The sequence below is a fragment of the Cyanistes caeruleus genome, chromosome 6, assembly GCF_971803275.1.
Source record: "Cyanistes caeruleus chromosome 6, bCyaCae1.hap1.1, whole genome shotgun sequence".
Lineage (NCBI taxonomy): Eukaryota > Metazoa > Chordata > Aves > Passeriformes > Paridae > Cyanistes > Cyanistes caeruleus.
Genome location: NC_141706.1, coordinates 571,952 through 585,876, shown reverse-complemented (window position 1 = coordinate 585,876; position 13,925 = coordinate 571,952). Strand labels below are relative to the sequence as shown.

Sequence of the window (13,925 nt, the reverse complement as noted above, 5' to 3'; positions counted from 1 at the left end):
CCGATTTCAGCAGCAGTGCTGCTCCTGTTGCTATCACTGAATGCTGGAGTGGGACAGTGTTCCTCTGAGACTCATCCAGGCAATCTGTACCTCCAGGGGAACCATCAAGTTTATACAGTTATTTAAACTCTGTATTTAAAGGCACTTTGAGAATGAAGAGCGTTTCTGGGGCTCCAGGTGCAGCCCTGAGGGGAGGGGTGGCAGCTGGGGCAGCACTTGGCTCCGTGTTGAGCTGTGTTTGCAGGGTCCACACGTGCACACCTGACTGAGAAAAGACACTTTTGGCCTTTGTGATAGTCCTGTCTTGCCTCTTGGAGAGGAGCAGTGTTCACCTGAGAGGAGACACAAGCACGTGAGTCTCCCGTTGGTGGTGGGATGCACGGGCAGTGTTCAGCTCTTCTGGGGTAATGCATTCTGTTGACATTAGCAAGAGCCCAGGTATCAGCTGCCTCTTAATCCTGGCACAGGGATGTGGAAGAGCCCTTGAATCTGCTCTGGATCAGGGTTCTCAGGGCTCAAAACACAGGATCACAGCCCCAAGGAAATTGTGTGATGATAATGTGCAGCCCTGGGATTTGGGAGATCCAGGTTCTATCTCCCCTTCTGCAGCTTCTGGTGTCACCTTGGAGATTCATCTGGCATCTCAGTTTATGTCTGTCTTGCAAAGTGTTGGGAGACTGCTGCTAGAATGTGGGCTGGGTGATCCCTAAGATGGGATGCTCCTCACATGGATTGAGTGCTGTCTTCAAACAATGCTCAATAAATAATAGAAGGGAAATGAAAAGGACTTTACAGCCCTTGCAATAAAGACATCACCCCAGAAGATGAACAGTAACAAAAAATAACAGCTGTAATATTTATTTCTTCTGTATCCCCCTCCTCCATAACAGTGTTGACCTGTCAGAGTTTCCAAAAGATAATTTTCATAGTTCTTTCCATACTTCCAGGATTTATTAAGGCACAGCAGTATTTCTGTGTAGGACAATGATCTGAAGTGTGGTATCCCGTTTTCATGGCTGGGATTGGAAATTCACATCATTTAGAAAAAAACCAAAATGAACCTAAGTAGTGAACATGAGTGCTAGAGGGCTCGAGGAATTGGTGCTGGCACAGATTTCTTCTGCAAAGCTTGTTTGTTGTTGGAAGCTCTTTAATTGCTGGTTTGAAGTGGATTTATTTGCTGTGTCCTTTTGCTGTGGGATTCTCAGGACCTTGCAGGAGGATTCAGTGCAATGCCCACCTGGGCTCCTGCCCTGCAGAGAGAAGATGTTTGTGAAGGAGCTGAGAATGCAGCCCCTGTTGAAAACTTCCCCCTCCTCTGTACAGATTCTCCTGGGCAATTAAAAGAATGTGTGTGTGTGTTCAGGGTAAGAGGGGAAATGCATTTCCTTTCCCTGCCTTGACTATGAGAGAAAGGTGTGTTCATGTGCTAAAGAAACCCTTGGCCTGTAATCCAAGATGTGAGCTGATTGTTGTAGGCAATTTATCCTAATAGACATGAGGAGCTCTGACAGCAGCTGGGACTTTGGCTTGCTGAATGCAGAGGTTGTGGCTGTGAAAGTTCATTACACTCTCTGTCTTTACATGTGGATAGCCTGAACTTCTGAGATTAGACTATGGATCTCTGTCAAGAGTGCAGCTTGGGTATGGGAGCTGAGGAGAAGGCTTGCACTGCCTTTTTGTTTCTGATGTCTGTCCAGATCAATGCCTTGCATCACGCTGGTGATTTCCCCTGGGGGGTTTATCTATTACCTGATAACGCAGGGTTATTAAATACGTGTGCACAGCAGGCCCTCCTTATCTGCTTGAGCATTGTTACCCTCTGCTGCAGACATTCTCTGTACACATGTGCATTACAAATGACATGCCTCTGTCTGGTTATAAATATTTTCCATTTGGAATTATCTGCTGCTGCTACAGAGATGAGAGGTGATCACTTGAGCATGAAAGATAAGGGACCAGAGGTAAGAAAAATAAAAATGATGAAGCACTGAGCTGCATATGAAATAAGTGACACAATCCCCATTTCCTATTAGATAAACTGCAGCAAAACACAGGTTCTCTTCTAAGCCTAGCTGCTGCCATGAATTCAAGTTATTACATGAATTCAGGTTGGTTGCCTATAGAGGGACTTAGGGGGAAGAGAGGAGGGGTTTTGCAGCAAACCTGTTCTAACAGGCTTCCTTTATTTGCCAGAAAGTTAGCTCCATTAATACACATTAGAGTTGGAAAAGCAGCTCTTCCTGCTCCTAGGACTTAGAGCCAGAATTAATTGCATAAATAAGATGGAAAAATCTTGGTTTAAAATGAATTGGCTTGTGTGAATTCTGTCATTTTGCCAGTTTACTGGTGTTTCCCGTGGAAGTAAGATGTTCCTGATGAGACAGATGTTCCCAGTGTGGAGCATCAGTGTGGCAGCAGCCCCGGTGCTGGAATGACTTCTCGAGCTGTGCAGGTGTGTGTGCTGCCTTCCTGCAGGGCAGGCTCCTGTTCTGACCTGCTCAGGGAGCTCAGGAACGCTCTGGGACCCTTGCCAGGAGCAGGCTGACCAGTGGGCTCTTGGCTCCAGATGCAGGCATGAGCTCCTGCTGTATTCTTGCAGGTGCTGTGATGATTTGCCTTTAAAAGTGTCCTTTATGTCCAAGGAAATAACCAACACTTTTCTTTACCTGGGGACCAGAGTGTGCCTTCAGGGAGCTCAGTGAACACCCAGGGTAAAATAATGAATGGCAGGATTTTACCCCTTCCAGATAACATGTCAATCCACCATGTTTGGCACAAGGAGGTCAATTGTTAATTTAAACCCAGTTCTGTATTGAAAAGTAATTCTTCCCCTTCAGAGTAAAAGAAGCCGTGTTTGTGCCAAGGGCCAAGGTAAAGAGGGACATGGTAATTCCCAGGCCTTTGGCATGGAGGGAAATACTTCCCTAAAGGAAAAGCACAATGTTTGGAGAGATGGCAGTAACATGCAGCATGCCTTGCTGGGCCAAAGTCAGCAGGGACTCTTAGGCTTGAGAAAATGCAGAGTGTTATCATTGTTATTTTATTTATGTGTTTGTTATTTTAGCCCTGTTGGCAAACTTAGAGCTGAGAAGAAGGTCAGTAAAACTCATGTCTCAGCCAGGCATGGTGTGGGGCTTCATAAATGTGGTTGTTCATTCAAGCACTCTGAGTGAGAGTATGTTAAAGTATGAAAGTTACTGGAAGGCAGCCTGAATTGGCTGTTCTTTAAGGTCCTTCTCCGTGACTGTGAGGCAGAAATTTGCTATTTATGGCAGGCTGTTTGTGTCAATTACTTAGACATTTGAAGTCTGGGGGCAGACCCACAGTTGCTGTAGGATGCTGGGGTAAGGGGCTGAGGTGTCTGACAGCGCTGAGCTTGCTCACTTCTCAGGGCAGGGGGGACACAGGTTACAGGAGACAGCCCACCTCATACTGCTGGATGAAAAGCACAATCTATAGGTGGTTTTCCCCTCGAGAAAATGGGGGGGCTGATGCCTTCTGACTCCTCATGCTCTTGCTCCATCCTGTCCAGCTTCAGCTGTTTCCTAAGAAGACAAAGTTGTGTGAATCCTTTAGCAATGCTTTGTCTTACTGAGTAGGGGAACTTGACAAACAAAATCTTTGTCAATTTGTAAAAAATAAACAAACAACCTCTTAGAAGAGTTTGAACTTAATTATGTTAATATTAAACATAATTATGGCATGCTAATTATGTTTTCTACATTTGTGAGGAGAGTGGTGCTGTGCTCTCCAGACATCTGTACCATACAGAGACAGGTGGTCGAGTGCAACATTTCCAAGTGCCATTTTCCCACTCCATGTATGGCTGCTCTTTCATTCCAATTGCAGAGCCTCATTCAGCTTGGTGAAATTGAGGCCTTATTTGAGAGATTCTGCGCTGAAAGGCAAATGCATCTATCTTTATAAGCCTGTTTGTTTCCATAATTAGACACTGAATCGACAGTGTATTGAAGATGACACATTTGCTTATTCCCCGTCTTCTCCCTGTGGTGGCATAAAGCTGTGAAGCACAATAATTAATGAAAAAGACTGTTTATTATTCAGGCAACATATCTTGAAATGGAAAAAAAAAAAAGAACATGGGTTAAAATGATATTGCTGAAGACCACTGGTGCCATAGCAAAGCGAATGAATAATTCTGGGGGGAGAGTCCCATCATTCAGGCCAGTTGGGCTGGGTGCTCTAAAACTGTCAAATACAATTGAACTCAGATTCCTCATGTAAAACCCAGCAAGACATGGAATGCATGGGGAAAATACTGACTCAATTCTTTTGCTAGGGCATCTTTAAAGTGTTTTCAAAAATTGTGACTTTCTAAAATTCATTAACATGTTTTCTCTGTTTCGTGGCTGAGTGAAAATGATCCATTTCTTCCCAACCTCATATTTTCTTCTGGGAGAATCTGCCCAATAGGTCTTGTAAGACAAAGGGTGCACATGATGCTCTGCTCAGCACTCTGCCTTTGCAGAGCAGAGCTGATCTGGTTTAGGTAAGAAAGGCCAGAAAGTGCCTGACTGCACAATGCTGCTGTGTCTCCTGAGCACATGCTGCACAGTAAGTCACTGCTTGTGGGCCAGTGTTGAGGACTGAGGAAAAAGCAGCAGCTTCCTCAGCCACCTGAGGTGATCCTGAAGGCCAGGGAATGGTTCCTACAAGCTGATTGACCATGGGTAAACCTCCAGGGTTCCCCTGAGATGCTCCCAGGCCATTTGCACAGAGCTGCAGTGCAACCAGAAAATCAGAAGCGTGTGCTGCCTGGTAAATGTCACAGCCCTGATGTGCAGCTGAAGTCATGCTGGTGGCAAGCCAAGGTTTGGGGTCTGGTCCATTTCCATCTCTTTCCATTCTACAGCAAGCTGTGAAATAGATTTTGTGTTTACTCTGCTTCTAAAGTCAGCCCACATTAGGAAAGGTGTAAGGCAGGAGTAAGAATTGCCCACTGAAACAGAGTGAGTGAGAGGACAATGACTCTGTCACTGCCTTTCGAGTCCTTGGCTAGAGTGACTCTGCTTTCCTTTCACATGCTTTATCCTCAGTGGTGATGCTGCATTGCTGTGGCAGATAAAGCTTCCTGGGATTGCAAACTGGGAGCAGCCACTGCCACCAACAACAAAGCTTTGATCTTTGTGTTTTGATACCCACCCTCGGCAGGGCTGCATTTTGGGAATACAGAATGGGTTTGTACTATTTTTAGGTGCATAGAACTACAGTAACATAAATGTCTTCATTTGAGTGTAACACGCTGTTAGCTAGTGGTTGGTTTGGTAGTTCTGTGCTCACTACAGATCTCTGTGTGTTAGGGAGTGAGCAGTAAGAAAATAGTTTGGCACAGGCATGACTGCAATTAATGTGGGATTTTTTTACTTCATAAAGGAGAAGAAGTGTACTGATCAATAAGCAGCAAGTCTAAGACAGAATAGAAGAGTGCTCTGTGCTAAGTGGCTCACATTGTTTATACCAGGTGATGCAGTCACAGGCAAACAAATTGAATAGATATTGGCAATGTAATGTCAAGGATTCTGGGAATATATCCAGTCAATTCCTAAAATATTGCTGCAGTTTAAATGTTGTGATGGACATGATCAGCAGACTGTTTCTTTTTAATTCTTGTTTTTATGAGAAGCTGTAAGTACCAGGACTTTTCTGTGGCATTCTCTCATTTGATGCAGAGCGCATTGACTGGAAGGAAGGTGGCATGCAGAGTGCTGCAGGCCTGAGGAGCCAGCAGCATCACACCTGCTGATGTCTGAGAGGTTACAAACAGGCAGGAATTGAGGGAGCCTTGGTGCTTGGTGAGCTCTGTTCCTCTGGCAGCTCAAGAGAGACACACCCAGCTCCTTTCCAAGGATGAACGTTTGGTGTGTGCTTGCTTTTGATTTCCTGTGCCATTAGCCATTCTGGCATGCCTGTTGTCCAGATCTGTTTGAGGTGATCTGCTCCCAGAGCTGGAAGGCTGATGGCTTGAGAAGCTTCCTGGGCTCAGTGCAGGACTCCCAAAATTCACATGAGAATGTGCCTGAGGGTTGTCCAAAGACTCCCTGAACTCAGGCAGGTTCAGTGACCACTTCCCTGGGAACCTGTTCCTCGGCAGGAGTGAAGTGGCTTGTTCAGGTTTTCACAGAGAGGAGAGGTCAGCTCTGAGCTGTGATGCAGATTGATAATTCCCAGAAGAGCATTAAAGCCACAGGAGTGTTATTCTGCATCACAGCAAAGACATTCCTGGGTTTGTGGAGAGGTTCAGAATAAAGGAAATTCATTGTCCCAGAGGGAATTCTGAGTGATACCATAATGTAATGAGAACACAGGAGTGCTAGTGAAGAATAAAGTGGACAGTGCTTTCAGTTAACAATAATTGAGAACACAATATTTATACTCCACATACTGTATTTTCTCACGCAATGGTCTTTAAATCAGAGATTTAATAGCTGTTGATCCAAGAGTTATTATTTTTTTAATTAGGAATCATTCTCCTCCAGAGCTTTTACTGGTCTTTGCTCTAAGAGCAAAAGTTGTTGAACTTTTTGGTTGAGACCAAAACCAGTTATCAAAGTTGGAAAGAAAAATGGAAAGAGGGAAAATAATGCATTTTATTCTTACTTCTCTTTTTTTCATTAAATATTGGTAGAGAAGATTCATGGAAAATACTTAGGCTTTTTTTTTTTTTTTTCCTGGAAATATGAGACAGGTGCCTTGTTTATTGTTACAGTAATATAATTTGCTCTTATGTAGCTATGGCACTTCATTTTGTGGGGTGTCATTGTTAAACAGTGCCAGGATTCTGATGGCAGTCACGTAGGCTAAATAGTTATGTATGATTTTTTTATTGCTCTATAATTCATGGTCCTTCTCCTTTGTGTTGGCCTCCTTTTAGCCTGACTTGGAGAATTCTGAGTAGCTGTGAAGGCCCCTCCAGTTCTGCTGGAAGAGCAGATTTTTACCTCTGCTCAGGCTGAGGCTCTGTGCTAACGCCGGGTTCTTTCCCTTCCCCAGAGGAGCTGAAGGAGAAGCTGCAGCAGTACGTGGACGAGGTGAACGGCCACAAGCCGGGTTTCATCAAGGTTGTGCGGCACAGCAGGCAGGAAGGGCTGATCCGGGCCCGGGTCAGCGGCTGGAGAGCGGCCACGGCGCCCGTCGTCGCGCTCTTCGACGCCCACGTGGAATTCAGCGTGGGATGGTACGTGCCTCCTCCCCTTCCCCTGGCCAGGCACCCTCCCCAGCGCTGCTCTTAGATTGCTGACGGGCATTCCTCTTGCCTTGAGAGGGTGAGTTAGAACTCAGAGCTGTTTAATGAAGGTTCAGGCACGGGCACAAGCAGGGAAAACGTGTTTGGGCTGTGTAATGGGATCTAGATCCATTTTTATGGGTTGAGGTATCTGCTGATCTAATTATGGTGTATTTAAATCATACTGAAAAACTGCACACATTAAAAATCTCCTCCAATAATGGAGCCCTTCACCCACCAGGGGGATGTATCTTCTTTTCATTACAAATATTATGTTTCTTTCATGCTCTGCAGTGTTAACAGAGCTGTTATTTTGGCCACTCTGCAAAAGTAAACGCAACTGAAATAATGTATTTTAACTTGTTCAGTCTGGATTTAATATCTCCCTTACTCCTTAAGTAAAAATGTTGGTAAAAAGGCAGGAGCTTCTGTCCCTAGGATAGATCTATTATTAACTCTGCTCCTGATGTCCTTGATAATGCTGAGAGCCTGAAGTTGCCGTTACTCGGTAGCGAGGGTAGAAATGCTCCGTGATATGCAGATACTCATTTCTTCCATCCTCCAGCTCAAATCAAGGTTAACAACAGGACATCCTACAGAAAATGTTGCACTGTGTTATTCTGGGGCAAATCCTGCTCTGTCAAAACTCCACCTCAAAGCAGAGAGGGCTCTGAATGGGTCACAGCTTTAGACTCTGCTCTTTTTGAAAAATACAGCATAAAAAATTCCTGCATTGTTTATTTGGTGCTGGACTAAATAATCTTTAAAGGCTCCTTCCAAACCAAACTATTCTATGATCTCCATCAGTGCTATGCTCATATCGATGTAATCTTAACATTCTATTTCTTTTTATTATTATTATTTTTTTAGGGCTGAACCTGTGCTCAGCAGGATAAAAGAAAACAGAAGAAGAGTAATTTCTCCATCATTCGATAACATTAAGTACGATAACTTTGAAATCGAGGAGTATCCCCTCTCAGCACAGGGGTTTGACTGGGAGCTGTGGTGCCGCTATCTGAACCCTCCTAAGTCCTGGTGGAAACTGGAGAACACAACTGCTCCCATAAGGTAAGAGTGGCCTGGATTGGTCACTGCCACTGCTCCCCGAGGCATGGCAGGGGGCTCAGCTCTGCAATGGGCTTTACTGACTGCAAAGTTCAAATTCCTGAGTGTTCTTGAGCTGTCCTCTTCAGCTTTGTCCTTGCCACCTACACAGTCATCCAGAAAACTCTTGTTTTCAGTAGGTCTCTTTAGAAGGGTTTGAAAGGAAACTCTTGTTTTCAGTAGGTCTCTTTAGAAGGGTTTGAAAGGAAACTCTTGTTTTCAGTAGGTCTCTTTAGAAGGTTTCCTGCCGAGGTGGAATGGCAGGCAGGGCTGCTCAGCAGCACTGCTTTCTCCAAATGTCTTGCCTGCTGATTTAGTGTTTAAAGGCCAGGAATGGAGTTTTCTTTGCAGTTCCATTGTGTGCAGTTCCATCTTCTGTGCAGTTCCATGAGCTGATGTGACAGCTGTGTTCTCTGCAGTGCTCCCCCGTGGGTGCACAGCTGTGCTGGGTCCTGGCAGCAGGTGCTTGGTCACTGATGGTCAGCAAAGGCTGCATCATGTCCTTGCTTTGGGACAGTCTGGGTCTGTACGTTCCCACGTGCCCAGAGTGTTGTTAGGCTGGAACAGAGCAGTACCTTTGTCTCAGGGAGGGGAGTTGTGGCCTCTGACCCCACTCAGCAGCTCTGCTGGGATTGCAGGCTCTTCTTGTAGATAAACATTCGTCCCAAGGACTGGTACCTGTGCTCTGGCTCCCTGCAGAAAGGAACTGTGGACACTGTTCCCACCACCTGGAAAGCTGAACCTCAAATAGCACTGGCAGCTATTTTTCATCCAACAGCTCTGTCTTTACAGGCTTTTCTCAGGTCCTGTCAGTCTGACGCTCTCTGAACTGCACTGACCCATGAACAGGACCTGGAACTGGAAAGCAGAAGATAAAAATTTAACAGGTTTGCCACAGACAAATGTAAGAAGGGATAATTTCCATGTCATTAGAAACATTTATTGGTGTTAATGAACTCTGTTAACGCTGTAAAAATGTTCCTGTGAAGACAGGTTGAGAGAGTTGGGCTTGTTCAGCCTGGAGAGGAAAAGGCTCCAGGGAGATTTCCAGCACCTTCCAGTGCCTGAAGGGTGCTGGAACACCCTGAGGGGTGGTTCTGAGAAGACTGGCAAGGGACAAAAGGATGTGGGACAAGAGGGAATGGCTTTGAGCTGACAGAGGGCAGGGTTATGTTGGGTGCTAGGATGAAGTTCTGTCCTGGGAGGCACTGCCACAGGCTGCCCAGGGAAGTTGTGGGTGCCCCATCCATGGAAGTGTCCAAGGCCAGGCTGGATGGGGCTCTGAGCATCCTGATCTATTTGAAGATGTACCTGCTCGTGGCCAGGGCTTGGAATGAGATGATCTTTACACTCCCTTCCAGCCCAAGCCTATGATCCTGTGATTAATTATGTAGAATAATTATTACGATTTTTAAAATTGAAAGCATTGAAATGCAGAGTAATGAGCAAATGTACTTTTCCATTTAACCCCCAAACTCTGCTCTATATGAGGACTGGGGAGTGAGTGTTCTTTATGAATTTCAGGTTTGTTCCCTAGCCCTTTCCCTGGCACAGTTTTTTAATTCAGTGCAATATGCTGCCTGTGTATGCTGGATAATCAAAACAAACACACCAACAAACAAAGCCATGTGTATTGGTGGATGGTTTCTATCATGCCTGCATTATGCATTTAGAATTATAACAAAGGGAAGCAGGTGCTCTGAAAAATACTTAACCATGAAAGAAGCATAACTTTTGTACTGCTGTTAACTGTTATTTTCTCCCTTAATAATAACATCAGAAACAGTCTTTCATTTTTATAAAGTAGGCACTATAGCACTTAGAGGCATTAATATATTGACTAATGTATAGATTTCCATTTAAATCACAATTTGTGATTTAGACAGCCTATGATCTTTTGGAAAGCAGATGTGTGCACTAGCTGTACCTTGAGTGTTCTCAATAAAAGCAGTAAATTTTAAAATAATAAAGTTCTCAATAAAAGCTGTACTGCTAATTAATATCCTGTCATTACCAGAGTGCCTGATACCAGCATAATTATCTGAAAAGACATTTTTGTTTCTTGCAATTGTGGATTATAAGGTAGGAGAAAAATGAAAAGGCCAAATGACTCTGTATCCTTCTCCACTGCATCTCATAAAGGTGAAATTGGACCCTCTGTTACTTGATTAAAATTGGTTCTGTATAGTAAAAATTGGTTGGTCCAGATGATGACATGAATAGAGTTTACTGCTCCAGTGAAGATATGTGATGTGTTTAAATCTGGCTCAGGACAATGGACTAACGTTGCACTATGCTGGTAAAGGCAGACTTTTCTTGATTCTGTATTAAAAACCCTTATCCAGATGGTCCTGTTCCAGAAATAATCTCTTTTTTTAATGGAAGCTCACAGACACAAGTTTGTTAGCTCTAGCTAGCCTGGCTTTTGGCTAAACACACAGAACTGTGCATCAGTGGGTAGCATTTGCAGCTGGCACAGACAAGAGACTTGAGGATTTAGCAAGGACAGAGGCTGCTCTGGCTGGAGCCTCAGAAACAAAACTGGGGCTCCTGGATTTGCAGTGTGAGCTCTGGAATCCTGACTGCTCTGCTGAATATTTATGTCCAATAGTTTGACTCTAATTTCCTTCAATAGTGTTCATTTCATTTAAGAATATTGGAAGGCAAGGCTCAATAAAACTGAGAATTATTTTCTTAAGAATCTGTTTTGCTGCACCATTTTACCTGTGATAAATACAGTGATAAATGCAACCTGTGTCTGAGTAATAAAATTCTTCATCATTTATCTGCTAATTTTGGTTGCTGCTGGTTTATTCTTCCAGAAGTCCTGCACTGATTGGATGCTTCATAGTAGACAGAGAATACTTCCAGGAGATTGGATTGCTGGATGAAGGCATGGAAGTGTACGGAGGAGAGAATGTGGAGCTCGGAATCAGGGTAAGGAAAAGAACCAGCCAATACTTGTGGCTTTAAAATATTATTTTAAATTATTTAAAATACAGCTTATTTCCTAAAGCAGTCCAAAACATGGGTGATGGCATGAAGAGGAGATCCACAGTTCTGCAGACATGTAGATTTGAGGAGAGTGGTGGGAAAAAGAGCAAAAACTCTCTTTACAGAACTTAGTCTGGGACAAGGGTAGAAGTACAGAATTTTGGATTGTTCTTTCAGCAGAGCTAGAATTTTACAGAGTTGATACCTAAAACTCCCTGCTCACCTGTGAACCCAGACTCAGTAAGGAGAATGGTTTCTCACAGGTATGATGGGAAAAAAAATTTTAGATGACTTTATTTAAATTAGGAAAATCACTGGCGAGCAAAGTGGAATATAGAGGCATTTATGCTGCCCTTCAGAGGGAAGGGAATTAAGATATTCATAAAATGCATTAGTGTATATATTTTCTTTTTCCACTGTGCATTCTTCACCTGTTTACAGTGCAGTTTGTAATGCAGTGTTGTGTGTGATTTTTGTGCTTCTTTCTGTCTCTTCACAGCTAAACACCTTTCTGTTCCCTTTGAGACTCTCTCGGGTTTTTGATAAGAGTGGAATTCTTAGGTAGATGATGGTAATGAAAACGGGTGTGGTGTGTTATCAAGCTAAACTCTGAACCCCTCTGAACCTATGAAATGTAAGGGGAAGGTAACTTTGTGCTTGGAACCTTTTAGTTGCCAGAATAAAAGCATATTGTTGTACAATAGCAAAAAATGGAGCTTACTGTAAGAATATAGAATTATCTCCTGAGACAGCAAGATACAACAGAAACCACTCATTTTTACTTCTGGTTTTCTTCCCCCTGTCAGATATAAAGAGTTATTTCAGCCCTAGTGAAGCACAGACCCCCTTTCAGCTACACTGGAGCACTCTTTTAAGGAAAGGGAGAGAGAAATGCAAGACTGCTTCTCTTAAGAACACCATTCTTCTCACTGTGAGGGCCAGAGAGCTGCCTTCTCTTCCCAAAAACTTATTTTGCAGCTCAGTGCTGCGATGAGTTGAAAATTAGCATCACTTTGATTTTCTCTGCTCTTTTTCCAGCTGACAAAAGCCTGTTGTTTCCTGGTGAGCACGAGGAGTTTTCTCTGGGTGTGCATCATGAGATGTACCCTGTCTGGTCTGCAGTACACACCTTGGAGGAGGTGATTGTTGGTGTGCTGATAGACAAGGCCAGAGAGACACAATCTCTGCATAATTGAAATTCTGGAGTAGGCTGGGTGGCTGGAATAAGGCCCAACACTGCTCTGATTTCCTTATGGCTTTTTGTGTCTCCAGGGAAGCAGTGCCTGACCTACATAAAATCCTTTTGTCTGTAACAGATTGTAGTGTGCAAGGTAGCACAGTGTATGCTGCCTTATCTGACTTTCATGGCTTGGATCTGTGGTCCTGGCTCATGAAAACAGATTACAGAGCTGTAATAAACAGATTTTTTAGCAGTTTATTACCAGCTCTTCTCACAATCCTCAGAGTGTCTGAGATGAGAAGGAAGGGACTGGGTGAGGGGAGAGCTCATTGTGGTGTTGAGCACCCTGAGGAGGGGAGGGCGAGGGGCAGGCACTGAGCTCTTCACTCTGCTGAGCAGTGACAGCACCCAAGGGATGGCCTGGAGCTGTGGCAGGGGAGGTTCAGCTTGGAGATCAGCAAAAGGTTCCACACCCAGGCTGGGCTGGGCACTGGAACATCTCCAGATTACCTGTGTCACTGGGCACTGGGACATCTCCAGATTACCTGTGTCACTGGGCTGGCACAGGAACATCTCCAGATTACCTGTGTCACTGGGCACTGGGACATCTCCAGATTACCTGTGTCACTGGGCTGGGCACTGGAACATCTCCAGATTACCTGTGTCACTGGGCACTGGAACATCTCCAGATTACCTGTGTCACTGGGCACTGGAACATCTCCAGATTGCCTGTGCCACTGGGCACTGGAACATCTCCAGATTACCTGTGTCACTGGGCTGGCACAGGAACATCTCCAGATTACCTGTGTCACTGGGCACTGGGATATCTCCAGATTACCTGTGTCACTGGGCACTGGAACATCTCCAGATTACCTGTGTCACTGGGCTGGCACTGGAACATCTCCAGATTACCTGTGTCACTGGGCTGGCACAGGAACATCTCCAGATTACCTGTGTCACTTTCAACTGCGGGGCCAATGATGAATCACTTAATCAAAACAGTCATTGTTCTACAAAAATTACATTAGGACTACAATATTAGTGCAATAAATAATGTTTCCATTTAAAAATGCTGCTCTCCAATCTGTGGCTATGTATTACTCACTGTACCTCATCTCTTTTCTATTTTTTTAAGAAGTATCTAGATTTTTCTAGTACTCTGCTGCGTGACAAGCATTATCATCCAGGATATGGTCAGGCAGACCCTGTCTGTCCAAAATGGCCTGCCAGGGAAGTTTTATGTATAAACCTGTAAGAGCAAACACCTGGAGGAACTGGGGAGTTTATTTTTGACTGCAGAAATAGCAGCAGGTGTTAGGATCATTTGAGCTACCTGTTTTATCTTAAACACATGAATCAGAACATGGTCCCGTGTCCTTATATTGCTGATTCTGTTCCAGA

The 13,925-nt window shown here is 44.3% G+C and overlaps 1 protein-coding gene across 7 annotated transcripts in view; it reads left to right on the top strand.

Annotated features, from left to right (window-relative positions):
- Window positions 1-13,925, top strand: part of GALNT18 (polypeptide N-acetylgalactosaminyltransferase 18) — a 195,208-nt gene that overhangs the window by 119,022 nt on the left and 62,261 nt on the right. For all 7 annotated transcript variants that reach the window (XR_015288470.1, XM_086894579.1, XM_086894583.1 and 4 more), the window contains 3 exons: window positions 7,015-7,198; window positions 8,117-8,314; window positions 11,173-11,287. Coding sequence is in view for 6 of the 7 variants with exons in the window: in XM_086894579.1 (XP_086750705.1) it covers window positions 7,015-7,198; window positions 8,117-8,314; window positions 11,173-11,287 (497 nt within the window). In the remaining variant the exon portion in view is untranslated. The remainder of the gene's footprint in view (window positions 1-7,014; window positions 7,199-8,116; window positions 8,315-11,172; window positions 11,288-13,925) is intronic.